General features: G+C 36.5%; 1 protein-coding gene and 1 long non-coding RNA gene across 5 annotated transcripts in view; one reads left to right on the top strand and one right to left on the bottom strand.

Annotated features, from left to right (window-relative positions):
- The first annotated feature begins 5,858 nt into the window (after positions 1–5,858).
- The window catches only part of sdk1a (sidekick cell adhesion molecule 1a), a 601,048-nt gene continuing 582,198 nt past the window's right edge, over positions 5,859–24,708 (top strand). For all 4 annotated transcript variants that reach the window (XM_049475506.1, XM_049475505.1, XM_049475504.1 and 1 more), the window contains exons 1-2: positions 5,859–6,164; positions 7,283–8,027. In XM_049475506.1, the coding sequence (XP_049331463.1) occupies positions 7,736–8,027 (292 nt within the window). In that variant the 5' untranslated portion in view covers positions 5,859–6,164; positions 7,283–7,735. The remainder of the gene's footprint in view (positions 6,165–7,282; positions 8,028–24,708) is intronic.
- LOC125799257 (uncharacterized) overlaps positions 22,234–24,708 on the bottom strand; it is a 46,174-nt gene continuing 43,699 nt past the window's right edge. The window contains exons 2-3 of the long non-coding RNA XR_007438088.1: positions 23,825–24,001; positions 22,234–22,372 (exon numbers count right to left, since the gene is read on the bottom strand). This is a non-coding gene — a long non-coding RNA (uncharacterized LOC125799257). The remainder of the gene's footprint in view (positions 22,373–23,824; positions 24,002–24,708) is intronic.

Raw genomic sequence — 24,708 nt, 5'->3', positions numbered from 1 at the left:
CCTTCAGACCACAGCATCAGGTTTCACACATCAGACCAAACAGCTTCATGCATCTCAGGAAACAATAGAGTAAAATCATGTATCAGCTCTCGTACCTCAGGCAAAGTGAGCCGTTTCAAAGAGTCTTGGACTGTAAATGGCTTCAAACGCTATTAATGTTGTGTTTCTAGAACTGTGAATACTTAAAAATTGAGTTTCTTTAAGTTTACCATATTAAAAACCTTATAGAATATAATCAAGAGGAAGATGGATGATCACAAGCCATCAAACCAAACGGAACTGCTTGATTTTTATCACCAGGAGCAAAGGCATAAAGTTATCCAAAAGCAGTGTGTAAGAATGGTGGAGGGGACAACATGCCAAGATGCATGTTCCACCAAATACTGATTTCTGAACTTTTAAAACTGTATGAATATGAACCTGTTTTCTTTGCATTATTTTTTTGTTATTTCAGCCATTTCTCATTTTCTGCAAATAAATGCTCTAAATTACAAAATGTTTATAAGGAATTTGGGAGAAATGTTGTCCATAGTTTATAGAATAAAACAACAATAAAACAATGTTCATTTTACTCAAACATATACCTATAAATAGCAAAAACAGAGAAACTGATTCCGAAACTAAAGGTCTATATATATATATATGTATATATATATATATATATATATATATATATATATATATATATATATATATATATATATATATATATATATATACATATATATATATAGGTGTACTTAGTATGTGGTATGTGTTCTTATTCCACCCAGATATTAGACAAAAATAAATGATGTTACCAGCACAGGTCCAAATTCAAAGAGAATATAATGATTATTCATCAAAAAATATATATATTACTCAATACATGTTAAAATATTCTCTATATACTGTAATATTCTGTGGTGACATCTTCTGATTGTAAATTCCAGGTTTAAGGAGATGATTATCTGTTTATTGTACTGTGCTGGTTCTAAGATTTACTAGATGCACTTCAACAGACATAATCATGTAATTACCCAGAGTCACAACACGCTCCTTTCTAATTACACCTCCACAAACACCCAGCTGACTCACAAGAAATGCCTCTGATTCTTTAAAATCTGAATAATCCAGGGGTTAAGGTGTTATTAAAGGTGTTTTTTTGTAAAATATATTATTTCTTAACTGTTTATTGTGGTGGTATTAGTATTAGAATACTTTTTAAAATTGCCTTTTTACAGTGGTTGCAGGTGTTACCTGTTACTTGGCGTGCATATTAAAGAGGCTTTGGAGAAGTAAAATAATATTATATTATTTTATTATATAATATTATAAATTCATGGCAGCTCAGCTTGTTTAAACAAAGGTTTTATTCAAGGACTCTTCTTTATTGTCTATTTACAGTCATGCACATTTGAAATGATAAGAGAAGACTGTACTGACACGTCTAAGTTTGTTTCATAAACATAAAAATAGCCTCCCTAGTCCTAAATCAAGATTCTTTGGGAAGATAAAACCAAGATTAGCTTCACTTTGGAGGTGGAAGAAGAGTTCATGGCTCAATGAATATTCCATACTATCTGTTAAACATGGTGGTGGAAGTGTTATGATGTAGGACTGTATAGCTGCCATTGGAGCTGGGTCACTGGTGTTTACTGATGATATGAATGTTAATAGATTTAACTGGAAGGATTCTGAAGTGTTCGGAGCTCTACATTTTAATTTCGTTTTATATTCAGTCAAATGCTGCAAAACTGATAGAACTGTTAAAGTAACCCTAGATATTATTATGCTAAAGAAATGAAATGTTTTTAAATAGTTGATTCACTCACTGGTTCTCCCACTAGATGCTTCAAATATTAAAAATACTCTTTATATTTTTAATTACACTAGATATACAGTTACTTTTTTCCTGTAAAAATAGACCAACATTGTAAAATGTTGTAGTTCCTCAATAACATCTTCATTGCTTCATTTCAGATACATTCAGGTGGTGTAAAGAGTTATAAACGAGTTTCAGTGATGTTTCTTCAGCACTAAGGCTGGAGCAGCATTAGCATTAGCCGCTCATCACAGTGCTAGCTCTTTCACTCATCAGCTGTTAGTACATTGGACTGTAGTCTGCTTGTTTGTCATGTTAAAACAAGCTATGTGGGATGAAACGCTAGCTGGTAGCACCCTGGCTAACCAGAACACCCAGGGTTCCTCAGTGAAGCGCTATTGGGCTGCATTTACTAGCGCTAAGTGCTGCTAACTGCGGCGAACAGCTACAACAGCTACAAACAGCTAACCCCACTACAATGTTGGAAATCTAAGCTTAGCCTACTGTAAATAAACTGAAGCAATTTACTCACCCAAATAAACTGTTTTCAGGAGAGAAATCTGCATAGATCAACATCCAGCACATCCAGCATGGTGACACCCTTGTTCCTTACTATTGTTACTTAAAATGTGCCTTAATACAGTGTTCTCACTGTATAATTTGTTTAAAGCATCTGTGAATAATCATTAGTAAAGGGTAAATTGCACAGTGTGTCATTTTAGAGCAGTTTAAACAAGAACCAATGTTTGCTAATGATACACCTTCCATTATTTCTATTTGAGATGATAGTTTTTATTATTATGCTTAACGAATTAAATCTTAATATCCTTAATTAATGAATATGCACACAGAAAGACACAGCAAGTTATATGATCTGTAGATAAAGTGTAAAGAGAAAGGCAGCCAGTCATTTAGCTTAGCAGTAGCACGCTAGTGGTCAGTTACCTTAGCGTGCTAATGCTAAGCTATTGTTTTCTCTGTTTTTCTGATACTGTGATAGAATGTACAGTATACATACTGCTAAAATTACCACAACTAACCTATTAGCTAATTGCTGCTAAGAAGCTACTGTACATTTCATACATGTTCTTTTTACAGAGTCTTAATATTTTTTAGTTTGTTTTATACAAAGAACCATTCTATACTAACCCTAGTAATTTTGTTTACCTTTTAATAAATGAATAGCACACTAATATTGAGCAATTTATGGATCTTTCCTGTAATAAAAGTCCTTTTATTTCAGTCTAATCTATAGAAAAGTAGAAACAATATATTGCAAGTCAGTGCCAATTCTCCCCTCACACAAGTACCAATACATTAACATATGTATTCATTTCATGTAACAGTGCGGTGGAGTACCCCGAGGTTAAACTCATTATATATTAATGATAAAAATGATTTGTTTTACGCGCTAGTTTTTTACATCTCAAAGAGGGAAACATTCTTTTACACAATATAAGTTCAGGAAAGAGTGAATACAAGCTTTTAACGAATAATTTATGCCAGAGAATATATATTAAGGCCTAATGCAGTCTATGCTCATTGGTCAGGAAGTGAGAATTTCAGGAGCAGGTTCAATTCAGGCTCTGAAGTTTAAATGCATTTCCATGTTAAAAGAAATCTGTATTAAAACTCAAATGAATTAATAATAAATACAGGAGGTTTTCCTGTGTTATTGTAGGCTAGGTTTCCTGTGGGAGAGTGTAATGATGTGGGTCTCTCTGTAATCAATCAGTCAATCAGTCACTCAACCTTCATTTAATCTGGTGAGGTCATCGAGGTAGACCCTCATTTGCAAAGTAGCCGTGCAATAATTAAAAAAACGAGAGTGAATGAAACGGTTAAAACAACTATAAAAGTAATGGAATTGACTAGGAGTCCAGATGGTGTGTCCTGCTTGGACACACCATCTCATTCAATGCGTTTTCTTTATTTTCATGACTATTTACATTGTAGATTCTCACTGAAGGCATCAAAACTATGAACACATGTGGAGTTTTATGTACTTAACAAAAAATGAGCTGTCCTCCACAGTCACCGGACCTGAACCCAATCCAGATGGTTGGGGTGAGCTGGAGCACAGAGTGAAGAAGGCAAAGGGGCAACAAGTGCTAATAAACACCTCTGGGAACTCCTTCCTTCAAGACTGTTGGAAAACAGTCACCATTTCAGGTGACTCTACCTCTTAAAGCTCATTGAGAGAATGATGCCAAGAGTGTGCAAAGCAGTAATCTAATTATAAAATCAAAATATAAAAAATGTCTTCTGTTATTTCACCTTTTTTTGTTAAGTAAAAAACTCCACATGTGTTCATTCATAGTTTTGATGCCTTCAGTGAAAATCTACAATGTAAATAGTCATGAAAATAAAGAAAACGCACTGAAAAGGAAAAGGTGTGTCCAAACTTTTGGCCTGTACTGTACAATACAGTGTAGTACTGTTCTTGCTTTATCTACTTACACTATTATAACGCATGGCTATTTTTTTTTCATCATAATTACTTTACTTAAACTATAGCAACTTGGGATATGCAGTTACAATATAGTACAGCAATTTAAAATATAGCATGAAAATGAACTTTTCTATACTTTCACTACTTTATATATATATATATATATATATATATATATATATATATATATATATATATATGTATATATTTTTTTTCAATATGTAGTTATAAATAATCTTAATTAATTAAAGTGTAATATATTATCATTATATCAGTTTATCACAGTTATTTCTGGGACAGTTTATTGTACAGAAAAATATCACGACAGTCCCACACTACCATATAGTAATGTAGAACTGCTGGACTTACTAGTTATATATAAAAAAAAAGAAAATTCTATACTTAAACCACAGTATAGTACTGTACTTATTTTGCTAACACCACAGTATAGTACTGTAATTTATAACACACATACACTGCAGTATAGTACTGTACTTATTTTACACAAACCATTGTATAGTAATGCATATATTATACTTGCACATTGCACTTGCATAGTACAGTACTTATTACTTGTTTTTCTTTACTTTTTAGGCTGTGGTTATAAATCAGAACTTGTTCCTAATGACTTCCCTTTTTAAATAAAATAAAAATATACACTTTCTATACTTAAACAACAGTATAGTACCGCACTTATTATACTTTCACTAAAGTATAGTACAGTACCTATTTTTTTTTTCTTTTTTTAGGCTGTGGTTGTGAACTAAAACTTGGTTAGAATATGGGTTACATAAAATTAAAAATACTTACTAAAATTAAACCACAGTATAAGACTGTACTTGTTTTTCTTACACTGCAGTACAGGAGTGTGCTTATTTTACTTATTTTTCTTTACTTTTTGATTATAAATTATAACTTGTTCTAAAAGACCTGCCTGGTTAAATAAAATACAAATATACTTAGTATACTTAAACCACAGTTCAGTACAGTACTTATTACACTTACACTGAAGTATATTACAGTACTTATTTTACTTAAACCACATTATAGTACAGTATTTATTTTTCTTTACTTTTTAGGCTCTAAATATAAATAATAAATAAAACAAGAAATATACTTACTATCCTTAAACCACATTATAATACAGTACTTATATTACTTTTACCACATTATAGTACTGTATTTATTTTTATTTACCTTTTAGACTGTGATTATAAATAATAAATAAAACAAGGAATATACTTACTATCCTTAAACCACATTATTTAGTTTTTAATGACTTGCCTGGATAAATAAAATAAAAATATATACTGTACTGTGTTCACGTTACGTTACCCTCGTTTGACCAATGAGCTTGCAGAAGGCGAGGGAGTAACACGTCCTTTAATAAGTAAGTTGAAAACGCAGCGAATCCACCTGTTTTCCGCCGGGAAGCCCCGCCCCTTCTCTCGGATTGGCTGCTTAGGTTCGCACCCACTGAAACTTTTTCACAGGGCCCGCAGCGAATCCGTGCTCAGGAAGCCTAACCGCGTCATCCAATCAGCGCACAGGGGGCGGGTCATGGCGGAACTCCGGTGGGAAACAAACATTAACAGTAGAGGACCTGCTGGATTCGAGTTTGAGCGGGGAACCGCGGCGCTCGCGCTTAGCTTTAGTGTGAGCTCGCCGGTTTTAACGGACTACGCGCGGAAAAGTGAGTCTAGAACAGAGTGGAGAACCTGAACTGCGCGCGCGGGGAGAACAGGAGAACCCGGAGGTTCTGAGCAGCAGCGGACTGTAGAGTTTCAGCCCGGGTTCAGCGGGAGAGAGCTCGAGCGCGCGGGCGGGCGAGCGAGTCGCTACTGTTCAGAAGGGTCTGCTCTGTCCGCGAGAGAGCGCGAGGGAAAAAAGGGAGAATGTGAAACTCAGGTGAGCTGCGCGCGGAGTGCAGTAACGGGAGATAGGTATGCTGGTAGATAGGTAGGAACTTGCGTTGCTTTAGTGGATGGAAGGTTGGTAGGTTGGACAGGTAGTTTGCTGGATAAATAGGTAGGATTGTACGGGTTTGAATAGGTGGGAACTTGTGTTGCTTTAGTAGTCGGTTCTTCAGGTACACATATATATGTGCTGGCAGGTAGAAATATAGATAGGAGATACAGGTGGATCGTTGTTAGTTGTGTTGATTCTATGGTAAATAGTTTGTTGGTTAGCTAGGTAGGTGGGTAGATAGATAAATCAGTAGAATGGTAAGGAGTAGTTAGGTAAGTTGATAGGTAGACTCATATTGGAAGGCATATATTCAGATACATACATAGGTGGGCACGTATTGATATAGGTAGGTAGATATATAGGTAGGTAAATAGTTCATTGTGTAGATTGATAATATATACTCATAGAAACATATATGCAGATACATGAGATGTATAGTTAGGTTGTAAATTGATTTAGTAATACGTAGAAAGAAGCAGAGAGACAGATGGGTAGGTAGTTACATAGATATGTAGGTATCTACATGGGTAGATATATAGGTAGTTAATTGTGTTTTTTCACTGATAGATAGACAGATTGATAGATAGATAGATAGTTAGATAGATAGATAGATAGATAGATAGATAGATAGATAGATAGATAGATAAACATACTTAGACACATATAAGCAGGTACTGATAACAGGTGTTGATTCAGTGGTAGGTAGATAGACAGGGAGAGAGAGATGGGTAAGTAGTTATATAGGTAGGTAGTTGATTGTGTTGATTCTGTAAGATAGATAGATAGATAGATAGATAGATAGATAGATAGATAGATAGATAGATAGATAGATAGATAGATTGGCAGACAGAAAAATGGCTAAGTAGTAGCTACATAGGTAGATATTTATAATAAGTATGTAGTAAATTGTGTTAAAAAATAGATAGACAGACAGATAAATAATAGATTCAGAAACTGCTGGCTGCAACGTGTTGACTGGGGGGCAGACTAAAGGGAGGGGGGGTTACGGGGGGGCTGGACACTGTGAATAATGCTTTTTTTTCATGGCTGGATTTAAGGAGGGAAAACCGGACTGTGCAACTTTCCCACCGGCAGCGAGCAGAGAGAGGATCACAGGAAGATCTGGGATGAGCCACCAGAAGCTCCACTACTATCTTCATCACGTCACGCGCCCTACCATTAATGGACTAGTGCTGCGTGCTGTGTGATCCTGCTCACTGCTGTTCTGATCCAGGTCTGCTGCTCCTCCTGCGATGCTCGGATCCTTAAATTAGACTCTTGGCCACTTTCCAGCCCCAGCGGAGGAGATCCGTCCAGCGGCGGAGGATAGACGGGGAGCAGCACCATCCAGCACCATCATCCAGCACCACACAGCACCAGCCCGCCAGTCTGGAGCAAGTTCCCGCTCCAGTCCGCGCTGTTACAGGCTATGAGTGAGTAAGAAGAGGAGGAAGAGGAGGAGGAGAGAGAGAGCTACAGCACTGGGTATCAAACACACTTCTGACTGCACGATGGGAATTAACCAGAGTCCAGAAGCCCCGGGAGAACACAGCCACAGGAGCGGCTTCAGCGCAGAGGACGGCGCCCGCGGACAAGCGTGCAGAGCCGGCGTGGAGACGGAGCCTCGCCCGCTGAGCCGCACCAGCTTATCCGCGCCTGCTTATGAGCAGCGGAGCATGATTTTGAGAAGTATTCCCGAGAGGAGCAGCTCGAGAAACCGCGGGAGAAAGTTTGCCTTCTTTGCTTGGAGTTGGTGGGCGTTCTTCTGGATCCACATCCACGTGTCCAAAGCTGTGGTACAAGGTAGGAACATGAGGAACCTGCTGCTTAGTGATTATTGGGCAATTCCATGCCAAATAATGCTGCTTCCAAATCTGCATTCTGATGTAGTAGTGAATTTGCTTGGTGTAATTGTGTATCATATGATAGTGAAACTATTGTACCAAAACCTGCATACTACTGGAGTGACTACTAGTACACTAAATTTACTTGTGATATGGTGGCATATAGTACTTGGTTCTTTGATCTGTGAGCATGCAGAAGTCATACTTCCGAATCTGCATAATACTAGTGAATAGTAGTGAATGTACGTCTAACAGAGGATCATATAGTACAGAATAAAGGGTTATTTCCTCCATACGCATAGTGGAATCATGCAATCAATAATGTATCAATACCTGCATACTACTGGAGTGACTAGTACAGTGAATTTAATTGTAATATGGGAGCATATAGTATCTGATTCTTTGATCTGTAAGCATTCAGAATATTTCCAAATCTGCATAATCCTAGCGAATAGTAGTGAATTTACATCAAACAGAGGATCGTATAGTATAGAATAAGAGTTTTTTGATCCATAAGCATAGTGAAACCAATGCATCCAAATCTGCATACTAATGGATTGACTAGTACAGTGAATTTACTTGTAATATGTGAGCTTATGGTACTTGGTTATTTGAACTGTAATAGTGTATCATATAGTACAGAATAAGTTTTTTTTTATCCATAAGCCTAGTGAAACCAATGCATCCAAATCTGCATACTAATGGAGTGACTAGCACAGTGAATTTACTTGTAATATGGGAGCATATAGTACTTGGTTCTTTGATCTGTAAGCATGCAGAAATCATAAATCCAAATCTGCGTAATACATTATAGCTATGGATATACATGTTGATGAATATAGTACTAAATAAGGGTTCTTTGATCTGTAATGGAGTACTACATTTACATTTAAGCTATTTACATAGGTAGGAGTACTACAAAATGCTAAATATGGTTGTTTGATCTGTAATAGTGTATCATATAGTACAGAATAAGAGATATTTGATCCATAAGCATAGTGTAACTAATGCATCAAAACCTGCATTCTACTGGAGTGACTAGCACAGTGAATTTAAGTAAAGTTCTATTTTTAATCTGCATAATACTAGTGAATAGTAGTGAATGTACGTCTATCAGAGGATCATATTGTATAGAAAAAGTAATATTTCATGCATAAGCATAGTGAAACCAATGCTTCCAAATCTGCTCAATACTATTGTGACCAGTACAGTAAATTAAAATACCTCTAAAGGTATTATACAGTACAGGCTTTTTTACTTCTAATTTACTTCTAATATGGTATCATATAATACTAAATAAGGGTTATTTGGTCTTTAAGGAGTATCATATAATACTAAATATGGTTTGATCTGTAATAAAGTATCATATAGTATAGAATAAGGGTTATGGTGAAGCCCATGTTTCCATTATTACTAAATAGTTTTATTTTTTAGTTTCAGTTTTATTCTTCTGTTTCATAAATATTAAATATTTGCTTTTAATTTTGCTTTTTCAATCACTATTGTATTTGCTCGGCTACATTGAAAATGAGGGTCACCCTCAATGTACTTCCGAGTTTAAAATAAAGGTTGATTGATTGATTGATTGATATCTGCATACTACTATTGTAACAAGTACAGTAATATATATATATATATATATATATATATATATATATATATACATATATATATATATATATATATATATATATATATATATATATATATATATATATATATATGAGCATATTCAGCAGGCTTTCATATAAGGAATAATGTTTCTTTGATCCATACATTAGTGGAATGATTTCATTGCTGTACAGAATCATTTACAAAAGGTTTTATTGATTTATGAAGAGCTATTTTAGCACATTTAAGCCTGTAAGTTTGTTTTAGTTGCTGTGGTAATGTTTGTGGTTCTGTGTAACCTTTACTAAAGAACAGTCAGTGAATCTTCTTAATTTTTACACTGAAACTGGAACTGTTGCGTTTGTACTTAAAACCATTCTCCTTACTAAAGAACCATTTTTGAGTGCTGTACTATCCTGTACACTCATATGTGCCATTGTAAAGAATATTATTCTAATATTGGTAATAATTTAATGTACACTCTTTACCTAATATCTTTATATCTTTGTTTCTATAGAACGTTTAAAATGTTGCTTTAAGAAGATAGCTTATACTTTAATTTAATTCTTGGGTTACTAATTGGCAAATACATTCAAAGCAATGCAAATGATTATTTTTTATGAGTTGTTCTTAAGTATTAAGAGTTAAGGGGAAAGCAAAGAACCACCTGTGGTTCTGAGGAGATTAAGGGGTTAACCAGGCAATTTTTTTAAGCATACAGGCGGTTCTTTAAATATATATATTCTTATTAATATTATTTTTTATTTAATAATAGTGCAGGATATATAATACAAAAATAATATAGCAGTATTGCTCTTTGTATGCACAGGAATGTGTAAATACAACACTAGTACATTACAATTACCCCTCATCAGCATCCCACCCCATGTAACCCCTCCCAACCACCCCACTCCCACCTCTCCTTTTTGTCATCATAGGGAGACAGAATTGTAATAAAAATTCTGTTCTGGTTATGGATATATAATACATACATATATCTGTATACAACTCTGGAGAAAAATAATCAGAGACCACTTAAAAATAATGATATGAAAAATAATTGATTTTACCAAATTAAAAAACCTCTGGAATATAATCAAGAGGAAGATGGATGATCAAAAACTATCAAACCAAGCTGAACTGCTTAAAATTTTTCACCAGGAGTAAAGGCAACAAGTTATCCAAAAGCAGTGTGTAAGACTGGTGGAGGAGAACATTCCAAGATGCATATAAACTGTGATTAAAAAACAGGGTTGTTCCACCAAATATTGATTTCTGAACTCTTAAAACTTTATGAATATGAACTTGTTGTTTCCTTTGTATTATTTGAGGTCTGAAAGCTCTGCATTATTTTTGTTATTTCAGCCATTTCTCATTTGTCATTTCTGCATGTACATATAAATAGCAAAATCTGAGAAACTGATTAAGAAAATGGTAAAATTTGTTTCTTTATTTTTTTCCAGAGCTGTATATACACATACATACATATCCATAGAGATGTATTGGCTCTTTAAATTGTTATGGTTCTATATACCAAAGAACTATTGGTTGGATATCTACTTTTTTTAAGGGTATGCTGTTTAGTGTGGTAGTATGTGGATTTGGACGCAGCCATTGTCAAAATGGAAATAAGAGAGAGAGAGAAAAGTGAAATCAGCGCCTCCCTTCTGGACCCTGAGACAAATGGGCAGGAGCTGAATTGACAGCGCTGTGGAGTTTGACCCGCTCTCTTGATTTCAATAATAATGGCGGTGTGAGCTGGCTGTCTGTGGCGTTGACGGAGGGGCCTCCGAGCCTTGGACGTAAACAAAAAGAGAAAGTCATTGGGTCAGACTGGCAGCGCACCGCTGACGGCGGGTCCGGTCACAGATGGCAGCGTCTGCCGTCCACGTCCTCTTCATTATTGGGATTTGAATCCAGTGATGTGGCTCCAGACCTGAGCCCCCCTGGTGATGAATTCGCCGTTTATTCGTGTCCAGCTGAACGAAGGCCGCTCGTGTTAATCTGGCGCCCGGGGATTTGCTGCGTAGGTGCTTTGTGGAAAGTTTGGCAGTTGGGAAGAGGGTGCGGAAAGTTTTCCCCTCAGATATTAGACCATTGTTCCAAAATACATCACTGTGGCTAATTAAAGTGGAGGAATTTACTTGCTGAGTTGTCCAGTCATTAAATCCCAATTCTCCGTAGCTTTTGGAAAGTGGATACCATTGGATACCAGTGGATGCCTTTCCCAGCAGTCATGGTCCTAAGAAGCGCTTTCTCATACTGTATTCAGAAGCCTTCCCACTTGGACTTTCTCCAAAGTTTGCATCAGAATCGTCAGTGTTTACCGGGTTTATTTGACCGAGAAAGGCGTGATATGATAATCTGCAAATAAGCCATGTGTAGAAATGAGCAGCCGTGCATAATTATTGATGGCAGACTCTTTCATTCCTCTGTCAAGTGATTTTATTGAAAATAATCAAGACAGCATGGCTCATTAAATGGATTTCTTATAATTCCCCCAATATTGCACAGATTAGAGTCATTTTCGCCTGCTAATCAAAGGGATAAATGATCAAAAATAAGCTACTCGAATTTGCATGAATAAGAAAGCACATCCAGCCCCCGGCTATCTCCACCCACCATATATGTATTTTTGTCACTTGAAATGTGTCATTTGCATTTCTCAAGACAAGAGAAAATTAGTGTCAGTGATTATCCTTTTAAGGAGATTCTCCGTAAAAAAACTCAAGGCAAACAGGCCCTACGTTTCAGCTGGAAACACATGTGGGCTACAGCCTGGAGCCTGGAGCTTGTCACGCTTAACATAGACGTTTAACGTGGTTTAACAGTATATGATGCAAAGCCAAGGCGGGATTGATAGACTGTTGCCTCATTGTGGAAACAGAATCAATGGGTTATTGCAGAATCCTATTTGTTCTTACGTTTGGGATAATTGTGTGTTCATTTGTTATAAGAGAGGAAGAAATATGGAAAAACGGCACCTGTGTAGCATTATTATAGAGTAATTATATACTCTACCATATAAGTACCATATAAGTACCATATAAGTACCGTTTAAGTACAGTTTAAGTACTTTAAAAGCTTTTAATAATAATTTATTATCAGCGTGACATCAGCATGCATTAGTCAGCTCCTATTTCTATGTCTAATTCAAGTGAACCGAAATGTGCAGAACATGTGCAATCACATCAGAACATATACAGTTTATCAATTTTCTGAGAAAATCTGGTTGGCTGTCAGTCACTTCATGAGACATTCTAAAAAACTCCCTATTAGGCCTGTCACGATAGCTTTTTTATGTGGATAATATATCATCTCAGAAATTATTGCGATAAATTATATTATTGTCATTTTAAGGTCATTTAAATGTCACTGACATCTATACAAAGCATTTATACCCATTTAAATACAACAAATTTTTAAATAATCATAGTGATAGGGAAATATATACACTTTTCTTTACCTACTGAAGTCCACACCGTGTGTATGGAGATTTTTTTTTACAGCATGACTGCTTTAAATACTGTTAACTGTTATATATGTGAACAAACATTCAAATAAACACAATAGACGTTATCACGATTATCAGATTTTGTTGAGGTAGTGTCCATTTATTGTTCGATAAGTCGATAATGTAATTATTGTGACAGGCCTACTCCATATTGCTCCACCACATAGGCACAATACTCCATTGCTCCCCACAAATTTCTCAGCAACCTGTTACTCCACCCCCATGTCCTTAAAGCCTCATTACTATACCCCAATTAACTCAGATCCCAATTACTCCACCCCATCTCCTCAACACCACAATACTCCAACTGATCATCTCAACAGATCATCCCATTACTCCATATCCATGTAAATACATGGATGGTCAACTGCAGCTAACTACACTCTAACACAGGCAGTGACTGATAAACTTACGGAGACAGCAAATGTACTTGACTATTCTCACAGCACATACACAGTTTATCAGTTGTCTGAGAAAATCTGTTTAAAAATCTGGTTTGCAGCCCAGAGGGTTGTCATGTTACTACTGATTAACTGCTGTCAGTCACTTTATAACATATTCCTAAACTTCCTGTTGCTTCACCACGTCGGCTCAATACCCGATCATTACCTACAAACTTCTCAACAACCTGTCACTCCACCCCCATGTCCTTAAAGCCTCATTACTATACCCCAACTTGCTCAAATCCCAGTTACTCCACCCCATCTCCTCAACACCACAGTACTCCAACTGATCATCTCAACAGACCATCCCATTACTCCACCTCCATCTAAATACAATGTATATAATGAGCTGAAGTGTTTAAGAAACAGACCGTAAAAAATTAACACACTTCAAAAACCAGTACGTTCACTAAACTCAGATTGTCTTGTTGTAACTGATTAACTAAGCAACTTTAAGTTCATGTAATATAATTGTTAAGTAGAGTGAACTTAACACAAACCATCACACAACATACATGGTAGTATATTATTATTTTTGTTATATGAATTGCTTTGCATATTAATTCTACGTTGAATGGTAAATACAATTTGTAGATTTGTATTTAGTCTTCTCTTTGATTTCATTTAAGTATTATTTTTAATATACTTATAGAAATGTAGATGAAGAAAGAAAATGTTATAGAGTGAACAGTATTGAGAATAGCCTTGTTCTTACAGCCTACAACACAGAGGCCAATCAGTTATAATCATAATAAATGATCTACAGGTTTATCTAAGGTAGCCCAGGGGGAATCACTACACACTAATGGTGAGTTTCAGAAACTGTTGGGCAAACCCAGTATGCAAATACATTGTGCCAATGGCAATCTGCCAATGGCAACAGACTAAACTCAATAATTATAAGTTGACTCAACTCAAAGATTTATGTTTAAATGTATATGTGGCCACAGATATATCACTTAGCTTACAATTGAGTTGAAAATTGAAAATATGGATATTAGAAATATCCACTTTTTTTTTTACATAAAACAGGCTTATTTATTTGAGTTCGGACAAATAGTTGGTTTACAGGTTTACAGTGCGGAGAACTAACTAAACTCTAACACAGGTAGTGACTGATAAACTATTAGCAAAGATAAGCAAATTTACTTGACTATTCTCACAGCAGCTGATTGTTATTAGATGAATTCTTAGTGTTTATAGGTTCATATTTCATCATCAAGAAGCTAAGACATTGAACATTGTCTGCTGCAGCCAAAGAACAACCTTGTACTATAAGAAGAGTTTATAGAGTATATCAGGAGCATGATTAGATGTCAGATCACTACAAAATAAGATCTTAGAGGTCTGCCTCTGTGTTCATGGATGGAAATAGAATAAAAACTGAATCCAAAAAGGTGAATCTAAAGTACTTATTAGTTATTAAAGTTATTTTTACCTACTTAATTGCTAGAGATATGACTAATGCTCCTTAATGAGGTTGCTATCGTGATTACGGACAAAACCCATGTTCTGAAGTTGGTCAGTATATCTAAAAAGTCTAATAGTCTTGAACTTTTAGAACAATGGATATAATAGACACCATGGCGAAACAAGACATTCTAGGTGAATCTGAAAGTTTTGTGCTTTATTGTTAACCTTGAAACATAGCCAATCTGTTATTAAGTATTTAAAAGTAAGATGCTCCCATATTGCTCAATGTGCTACATGAGGGAACACAGATTTAATATACCTGTGGATAGTTTTACGAGCTACACACAGTGGAAAAAGTGGAAAAAGACCCAGTAACTCACTCTATCTCCAGCTTGCTGCAGTTGTACGCTGAACACCTTCATGTTCATGATTTTGTCATAAGTTTCCAACCCTAGATTGAGAGAGCTTTGAAATACTAACCAGTCTTCTGTTTCTGTTCTGTGAGTCCAGTTCAAACGTTTTGAGAGCTTCAAAGTCTGCAGCCGTCTCCACTGTGATGACTGATTAACTCAAACACTGGGAAAAGTCCTTCGAATCTCTTTCAGAATGATGAATATTCTTCTTTTTAAGCTAATGAACTGTAATACACTGAAAGAAAGAGTGACGGGCGTGGCCTCCCTCACCGTCATTGTGAAGTTGTTGTTCCCCTTAGGGTATTCTCTTAGCTACTGAGGGAAGTTTTATATCATGGCTAAATGCCTGTATGCAGTGTTGTAGGCTGTAAGTTTGACTTTGAAAGTTTGTCCAGCTTCAATTGTTGCTTAATATTAGAATATTAAGTCATTTTGAGTTAGTCATCATTTAACATTATTGACTAATAGGTTTCATACTTATGACTATAGAAAAAAAATATATATATATACGTATAATGCATTTTGGATGAAAAGGAAATTACCAAAAAAAAGTAAAATTTACATAATTTTTTAAAGGTAAAACTATACAATAATAATAAGTAATAGGATTTAAAAAATGGTATTTATTATAAATCATAGTTTTTCTTTGTTTTAAAGAGCTTTTTGGTACTTGGGTTAAATAATATATTGAATGATTTTAAATCAAAACTTTACATTCTTACTAAATCATAAATATACTTGGATTAAAATTAATATATTATATATATGTGTATTTTGGATGAAAGAAAATGTCAAAAAGTTTATAAAATTAACATAATTAAAATTATTTAATTAATTTATTCAAAGGTAAAACTGTGCATGGCTGTAATAGGATAAAAAAACTGTAAAAAAAAGGGTATTTATTATAAATCATTGTTTTTCTTTGTTTTAAAGAGCTTTTTGGTACTTGGGTAAAATAAAATATATTGCGTTTTTTTAATTTTACATTCTTACTTAATTATACATATAATTTAATAAAAACTAGTATATTTAGGTGTAACAAATTTAGAGTATTTTTAATTTTTTTTTTTCCAAAGTATCTTTTTATATTTTTTCAGTGTATGTTCATGGCTTTGTGGCCCTGATGCTCAGGCTGGTTTACTTTATGGCTCATATACTACAGTTTCTAAAGGCTTAACTAAGTTCCTGCTCAAGCAGTCTCAGCTGATTCCCGAGTCAAGGTCTTTTGATATTTGGAAAGCTCCCAGCACAGTTCTGGGAATGGGCTGGCTGGTATTGATCTGATTTGAGGAGCCAGCAGTGTTATCAAAGCTTGCATAGTGGGATGCGGTTGACATTTAACCTTTCCATTTCGCTCAACGTGGGAATAAAAAGCTCAGAGTTAGACAAAGCCGAGTCCTCGCGTCTCCTTTCATCTCCGAGTTGCTTTAAGTTGCCGGTTTTCCAGCGGAACAGGGAAGCGTCCAGTTCATGACTTAAAGCCGTGAGATCATGCAGATTGCGTGCCAGCAGGGCATGGGCTGGACGAACTGCCAGGATGTGACAAATGTGGATAAATTTAGTCATTCGGAGAAAGTGATTTCTTTCCTAAATCCTGGAGTTTCATCAGGACACACACACAGATACACACACTACTCGTGCTTGTTACAGAGACAGATCTGTACAAATCTCCACTGTGGTTTGAGCCTGTAAAAATAAAGACTAATAGTGATTGTACCTGCAATAACATGCCTATAGCCATGAGCTAGCAGTAGGGGTGTAAGACAAAAAAAGTCCATATACAGCTCTGGAAAATAAATAAATAAATAAGAGACCACCTAAAATATTTCTTTGAAATTTTACTAAATTAAAAAAAACTCTGGAATATAATCAAGAGGATAACGGATGATCACAAGCCCTCAAGCCAAGCTGAACTGCTTGAGTTTTTGCACCAGGAGTGGTTACCTTAAAGCATAAAGTTATCCAAAAGCAGTGTGTAAGACTGGTGGAGGAGAACATGCCAAGATGCATGAAAACTGTGATTTGTTGTTATTTCAGCCATTTCTCATTTTCTGCAAATAAATGCTCTAAATTACTATATTTTTATTTGGAATTTGGGAGAAATGTTGTCTGTAGTTTGTAGAATAAAACAAAAATGTTCATTTTACTCAAACATAAACCTATAAATAGCAAAATCAGAGAGACCGATTCAGAAACTGAAGTGGTCTCTTAATTTTTTTTTCCAGAGCTGTGTATTAACGTTTTAGGGGTGCTAATGATCCTAGCCCTCGTTTATATATAAAAAAAAACTTTAATGATTAACTTTCTAAGTTTTAAACATTTGTTTCAGCTTATCAGAGACAATTTTACATAAAAAACAACAAACAATTTTACTATACCCAACAAAACACTTTTACTTTCACTTTTAGAGGTGCTGGGAGTAGGGATGTACCATATCATATTGTACACAATAATAATATCACCAAAATATTAGAATATCATCATTTACCATTAAATATCTTCCAGAGACATAAAATCTGCCCATGATCATTCATTTTACTTAAATCCTGGATTTATGGAATGCATTATTAGTATCATTATATGTTGATATGTTGGATTGTTGAGTTTTGTTATATTAGTGTATTCTTGGAACTATATTATATTTTTTTACTTAGTGTTTTATTATATAGCCAAGAATATCATTATCACAAAAATTCCCTGAAATATTGTGATATTATTATAGATTGGAGCCATATCACCCAAGCACCCCTAGCTGGGACTCAAAACTAAAAGTTTTGAGCACCCCTAAAAATAAAGGTCTTGTTACGCCCATGGCTGATACCAATGCTCTGTATGCACTCACTGTGTGCAGGTGTCAGTATCAGCGCTGATTTCAGTACAGTATCAATATTGATGCAACACTACCAGTTCTTATTTCATGACATGTGGACATGTGGACATGTGGCATGCCAGTGTATGACTCAGGTAAGTGTAGATAAATGCATCCATCTTTAAAAGGCTGCTGTCTACACATTATCTGTAGGCTATTTCTGCCGACAACGCCAAGCCACACCAAACCATTCTTATTCTCATTCTCATTCCCGACTGTAAACCTTTGCATTTAATTGCCACACCATCTGTGCAGTCGGTTTACTGCAGGCACCTGGCTCCTGGTTTCTTTAGCTCCTTCTCCTCTCCACCATATTGAAGGTTTAAACATTAGTGTCGTTGCAGTTGTGAGGAAAACCAGGCAGAATTCAGCAGCTTGAGCTCACGCAATTTCTTGATTGTCATTTCTTTGGCCATTGATTTGTGGTCCGATGTTCACCGGTGAGGCTTTAGGAGCGTAACTGATTGATTTGTGTGGACGTAGAATGCATGTGCAGCTATTGAATTTCGCGAGCGCCGTGTTGCCGTCTAATCGAAGTGAAGGATGTCACATATTTCACGTCGGCGCAGAAATATGGCCTCCTATCAGCTAAATTAAAATGATGAGTGTGACTCTTCAGAACGAGGTGTCATGCCTAAGCTGGCTAATATGAGATTGGGTTTTGGCCGCCTTGTCTTTCCTGCCTGTCTCAAAACGGGGTTAATCAGCAGTTGTGTTATTTCACAGAAGGTTAATGAAATTATGAATCATATTCCCTTGGGTCAGTGCAGGAAGCGAGTGGTTATTTTACTTTCTTGATTTTGTTTCGCCCAACTCTGATTGCATTCGCAGTTAATTGTGGACTGAATTAATTGCTGTGACCGCTGACGGCACCCGTCTTGGCCTCAGAGCGCTGGTGCAAGTCATATTTCTTTAGATAAACACGGAAAAAAGGTTTGCTCATCGAAACGACCGTGCTAATTGGTTAATCAGATCGAGGGAAAGAAATGACTTGCTGCGAGTCCAATGAGAGTTTCAATGACCCCCCCAAGCCCCGGCGAGATAATGCAAACATATTACCTCTTGAAAGCTTCATTTCCTCTTCACAGATGGGCAGATAATAGGGTTCAGCACCTAGCTGTCATCTTGTCTGTCACGGAACGGAAAGGCTAAGACTTCATTTTGACATTGTAATGTTATACGTTTCATATCGGAATGAAAAATGAGCACCTCTTGGCACTAAATAAAGAGCAGGGTTTTACTGCCTTTAACATTCACTGACTTTTCCTGTACAGACTGTGTGATTGTGATTGAGCCGTTGAGCATTTGGCAGCCTGTTGAGTGTTTTAAATGGTAAAATTACAAATACAATGATGAAATTATCCCTAAATTGTTCTTATTTCAAAGCCTTCGCCTGATCTCTATACCCCGCAGCAGGAGGCCTGTATGCGCTGGGTAATTCGACCCCTAGTAGCACATCATTTGATATACTGAACATTCCTGAAGTACCTTACTAGTATAAAAAGCTCTATGAATTCTCTATGTAAGGCATAAATATCTACAAAATAGTCAAAGATTATAAATGCAACATTTAAGCTCCCTGAAGCTCATAATATCCTTACTTTCCTTTTCACTTTACAAAATGCTTCATTTATTATTAATGCTAAATACTGAATACTGTATAATATAGTTTCCAGTCTCCTCTCCTCCTCTCCCTCTGTCACCTCCTGCCATCAGTTAGGATGAGCAGAGGCCAGAATAGAGCTGAATTAAAGAGGAAAATATTAGCATAATATTATACTACAATACGTTAACAACAATACAACTATGTGAACGTAGCTAAGATATAAAGAAGTCTCATAATATAGTAACTAAATGTTGAATAAGTGAGTAATTGTCAAAAATTTGGCCATAATATGAATCTAATTTTTGGAAAAGACATAAAGGCTATTTTAGCTTTCAATGAAAGTCAATATAAACATGATTTTAGTGCATTTTTATTGGTTTATTCACCATACAATTGTGAACACAATTCGCAGAACAACTGCCATGTAGTATTTAAGCCTTACTCAGAGCATCACTAAAACCAATAACACTAGTAAATTATATACAATAGATATAATGTTAATAATACACACTTGTCCAAGACACACATTATATGGACATAAGTATTGGGATTCTTGCTAATTCATTGTTCTTCAAGGGTATTAAAAACAGGGCTATGCTACTTTTGTTGGAGTAACTGTCTTTACTGTCTAGAAAAGTAGGGCTGCACGATATATTGTTTATGCTTCGTCATCATGATGCGCGCATGCGCAATAGTTATATCACAGGACACACGATGTCACTTAAGGCAATTAAATCAAACACATCATGTTGCAATGTTTTGATTCTTGACACAAGAAGTAGAAACACAGCGCTGTCTCTGTGTCTGTGTGAGTGACAGGCTGCTGCTGCCTGAGAAGCACGAGGGGGAGTGCAAGGGGCAGGGGGAGACGGGGGGGGGGGGGTTGTGGGGGTGTTGCAGGAGTAAACACAAGGTAACCGCATGGCCTCCATCCACATGGTTGGGCACGTGCTTGTCGTAAACGCACATGTGGAAAGCTGTGCACCTCAGTCCAGCACAGTTTTGCAGCGCAGATATTTCCCATTACAGCTGAATTCATGCTTTTAATTCCAGAAAACAAACGCTCTTATTTACCTTTTAAAAGCCCTTTAAATGGCTGATTAAAGGGCTGATTACTGTTGTTTTGCAGTTTTCCTCGGGTTTTGAGTTGAGCTCTGTGCTGACTCAGCTCTTGATCGGTCCGGACGCGAGACAGCGTGCGGGTGGGGGCGGGGCTGGTGATGTCATGGGCCCTGCATTGTTTAATATTGCAATATATATTGTTGAAAAAAGAACATTTGCAATGTAGATTTTTTCCTATGTTGTGCAGCCCTACAGATAAGGCATTATTCTAGACTTTGTTAAGAGCATTCCAGTGAGAATTTGATTGTTTGAACCATAGACTGTGTATAGCTGGACAGAGCATCGTCTCTCAAAAGTGAAGCCACCACAGGTCGGACGCCCCCTGCTGTTCGGTTGCAAAAAGCTGCGTAACCCCACCCATCCCCATAGGTTTTATTGTTAAAACAGACAACTTTCAATCACGTTTTTTTCTAATATACTGTAATTCTACCTCCATTATTTAAATGTAACAGCTAGTGTAACCTCTGCTTATATTGTCAAATTTTTATATCTCCACAGAATTCCTTTTTTAAAACGTTATTCAGCTCTATTAAAAAAGGTGTGGTTATTGTAAAATGCTGGTTATGGGCGGGACCAATAACAGACTGTCAGCTCCGCTCCGCAGCCTGTGACCTCGAGGCAGCCCTCAGGGGCAGGGTTAAATTAAATGAGTAGGCTGTCTCTCCACAGTCTTTCTTCCTCCTCTGGTCTCTACTGCGCAGACTCGGGTAACAGGATCGCCAACATGGCGGAAGATTTTGGCTTCATTTTTTATTGAATGAATGGGAACGGAGACACGGCGTCCATCTTTTTTTACAGTCTCTGGTTTGAACTGACAGAAGTTAAAACGTATCAGATGGAGCTCCATTATTCCAGATATCACAGTTCTCCTCCAATGCCTCCACTTCATACCCTTTCATTCTCACACCTGGCTTTAGGCATGGTATCAATAGGTTCTTTCATTCTTTCTTATACTTTTTTGGCAGCACTTCTCTACAGGGGCTGGACAAGCTGTGTGCATTTGCACATCTGTGTCAGAAGATTGGTCTCTTACAGATGTTAATTCCGAGTGACCCCGACTGACTAAATCCTCCATTGAGAGCATGTTTGCAGTTGCAGTCCAGCTGGGCTGCCGGTCATGCTGGTCATGCTGCTGAATCAGATATGAGCAGGAGCATGTGGTGAGTCATGGGTTGGGTTGAGGAGAGTGAACTCAGGGCCTGGTGTAAATAATCCACTCTGACTGTGTGTACAGTATTGAAAGGGGACTCTGGGTGTTCTGCTGGTCAGCCAGGCATCAGGCTGAGAACTTTGTCAGCGATGAACTTTAAGATCTAAAAAAAAACAAACAGGAGACTTGTTTAGCCTGGTGTTTTTCTGCACTTTTAGTTCTGACATGTTTTAGTGGTAAAAGTCCAGTCATCTCCCCTTAATAAACCTCTATTTCCAGCAGAGCTGTACAGAATTCAGAATTCAATTGGGATTAACCCATAAATTCTAATGAAATTCTTTCATTTGAAAGTGGAATTGTAATTTGAATTGAAAAAAGATATACTATATAATATATAATTAAGATGTATTTAACAGTAAAGCTTTACAGTATATATATGACAGCAATTTTAATTCCATATATTATTATATGGACCACACATTAGCATTAAAACATACTCAGGGATGGTTGAGATGGTTGAGAGAGCCTTACACTGAGTTCTCTCTCTCTCTCTCTCTCTCTCTCTCTCTCTCTCTCTCTCTATGTTAATTCATTCTTAATGCTTAAATGCTTTTGGGAAAGTGGGCTCACATAATTAAAAAAAAAAAAAAAAACTTTCAAATTGTGGAATTTGATAGAACAACACAATACTAACTCCGTCTACTTTATTACACATTAGTAATTACTATTCAGTAATAACATGCAACGTAATGCAATTTGAATAAGTTGTACCTAAGTTATAACTGTATTATAACTGAATCACTGGTGGTTCTGCAGAGTTCAAAATGATTATTGAGGCATCATGACTCATGAGGTTATTGTTAAAATAGGATAATGTGGGACAGGAACTAGTATCGAGTCCCATGACTTTTGTCATGTCCCATTAAAGCTAAAGAACACTGACCTGTAGAATATGTGTGTTGGGTCTCTCTATTAGGTGTCTATTAGGAAGATATTTTCATGTGAGTTGGGAACAGTGTGAATTTGTCTTTGTATTAATAAGCAGCAAAAAAATAATAATTGCACATGTGTACGTTATGCTAAAATGATATATATATATATATATATATATTGTGCAGCCCAGCTTTGAAATGTGCATTTCCTTTTTTTTGCATGATACATGTTTCCCTAATCCTTATTAATACTGTATTTTTTACTCACTAAAAGCTTCACAATATCAGAATCTCAGATCAAGGCCGGCCAAATTTTGCCTGCCACAGATTTATTTTGCACACAGATTACAACAAGGCCAATCTAATATATAATTCTTATATTAGAAATGTGTTGTTTAAGCCAGTTGCTGTTTTAATTATTTGAATTTTAGCTTGGCTATGGGTTTCTGCTTCTACTCTGGGGGTTCAAGTGGAGGCTAAAGAACCCCTTTTTCAGAACTAAGCAGAACCCTTTATGTTTAGAGTGTAGATGAGAGGCCATTCTTGTCTGACTGGAAATAACTGCCCGCGGGTGTTGCTCCGATAGTCGCCGAGAGGCTAGACTTTCCTATAAAGGCTTCGGAAATACCTTTCAAAGGGATAAGCTCTGCATTGTCTTTTAGTTTCCATATGAAGAGCCTTACCTATGAATTTTTTAGTGGCAGTTCAGGGAAAAGATACTTTTACAAAGAAATATTCTCCGTTTCGTCTTCAGGGAGCGCAGAGCTGCATAGTTTCATATGTTCCTTATTTAGATACATCAGATTCAGTTGATGAAAAGCTGGTTGATTAGCTGATGGGAGGAATCAGGTGTTTCAGAGCTGGAGAAAAAAAAGGTAAAAGCTCAGTATGCATTGAAATGCATGATCCCTCAGGCCTAGAACCGGGGAACACTTCTCCAAAGCTCTCTAAAGCAAACTGATCTATAAATGCTTATTTGCTTCGGGGGTTAAAAGTTCAGAAAAGGGGCCATGATTCATATGGTTTTATGTGACAAAAGTTTGGCACGTCTGTGTAATATTGCCCACCATGTAGAGATTTCTACTCTCCCCGAGTAGAAGACAGGAAAATAAATCACGGAAGCAATTTTATGCTAGTGTTCCATACTGCACGCTCGCCTACGCAGTTATTGATCACAAAGGCCAAATCGCTCACATTTCCAGCCTCTACTTTCCCTTCTCCTGTTGTCTACAATTTTAGCCAGCCATTTCACTGCTGATATTAACTCGGAATATTATCATAAACAAATACTTTCTGTCCTGCAGTAATGCTGGTCTGTCTGACTCTTATATTTCCTACCAAATAACCTCCTCCAGACTAACAATTTCCAGCCCTGCTCCTGAAGAACACAAAGACTCCATTTCCCAGCATGCTTACTTACTTTCCTGACTCTCCTGATCACGCTCGCCGAGCTTCTGATTGCTCACACCTTGACTGCCTTGTATAAAACTCTTCCTTTTTTCTTTTGTTTCCTCGTTGAGTATTGAATCTAGCTTGCTAACTCTTCTACTAAGAGTTTCTTTTGATT

Source organism: Astyanax mexicanus, chromosome 3 (genome assembly GCF_023375975.1).
Source record: "Astyanax mexicanus isolate ESR-SI-001 chromosome 3, AstMex3_surface, whole genome shotgun sequence".
In the NCBI taxonomy this organism is placed as follows: Eukaryota; Metazoa; Chordata; class Actinopteri; order Characiformes; family Acestrorhamphidae; genus Astyanax; species Astyanax mexicanus.
Note: the sequence above shows the minus strand (reverse complement) of the source record. Positions and strands in the feature narration are given on the sequence as shown.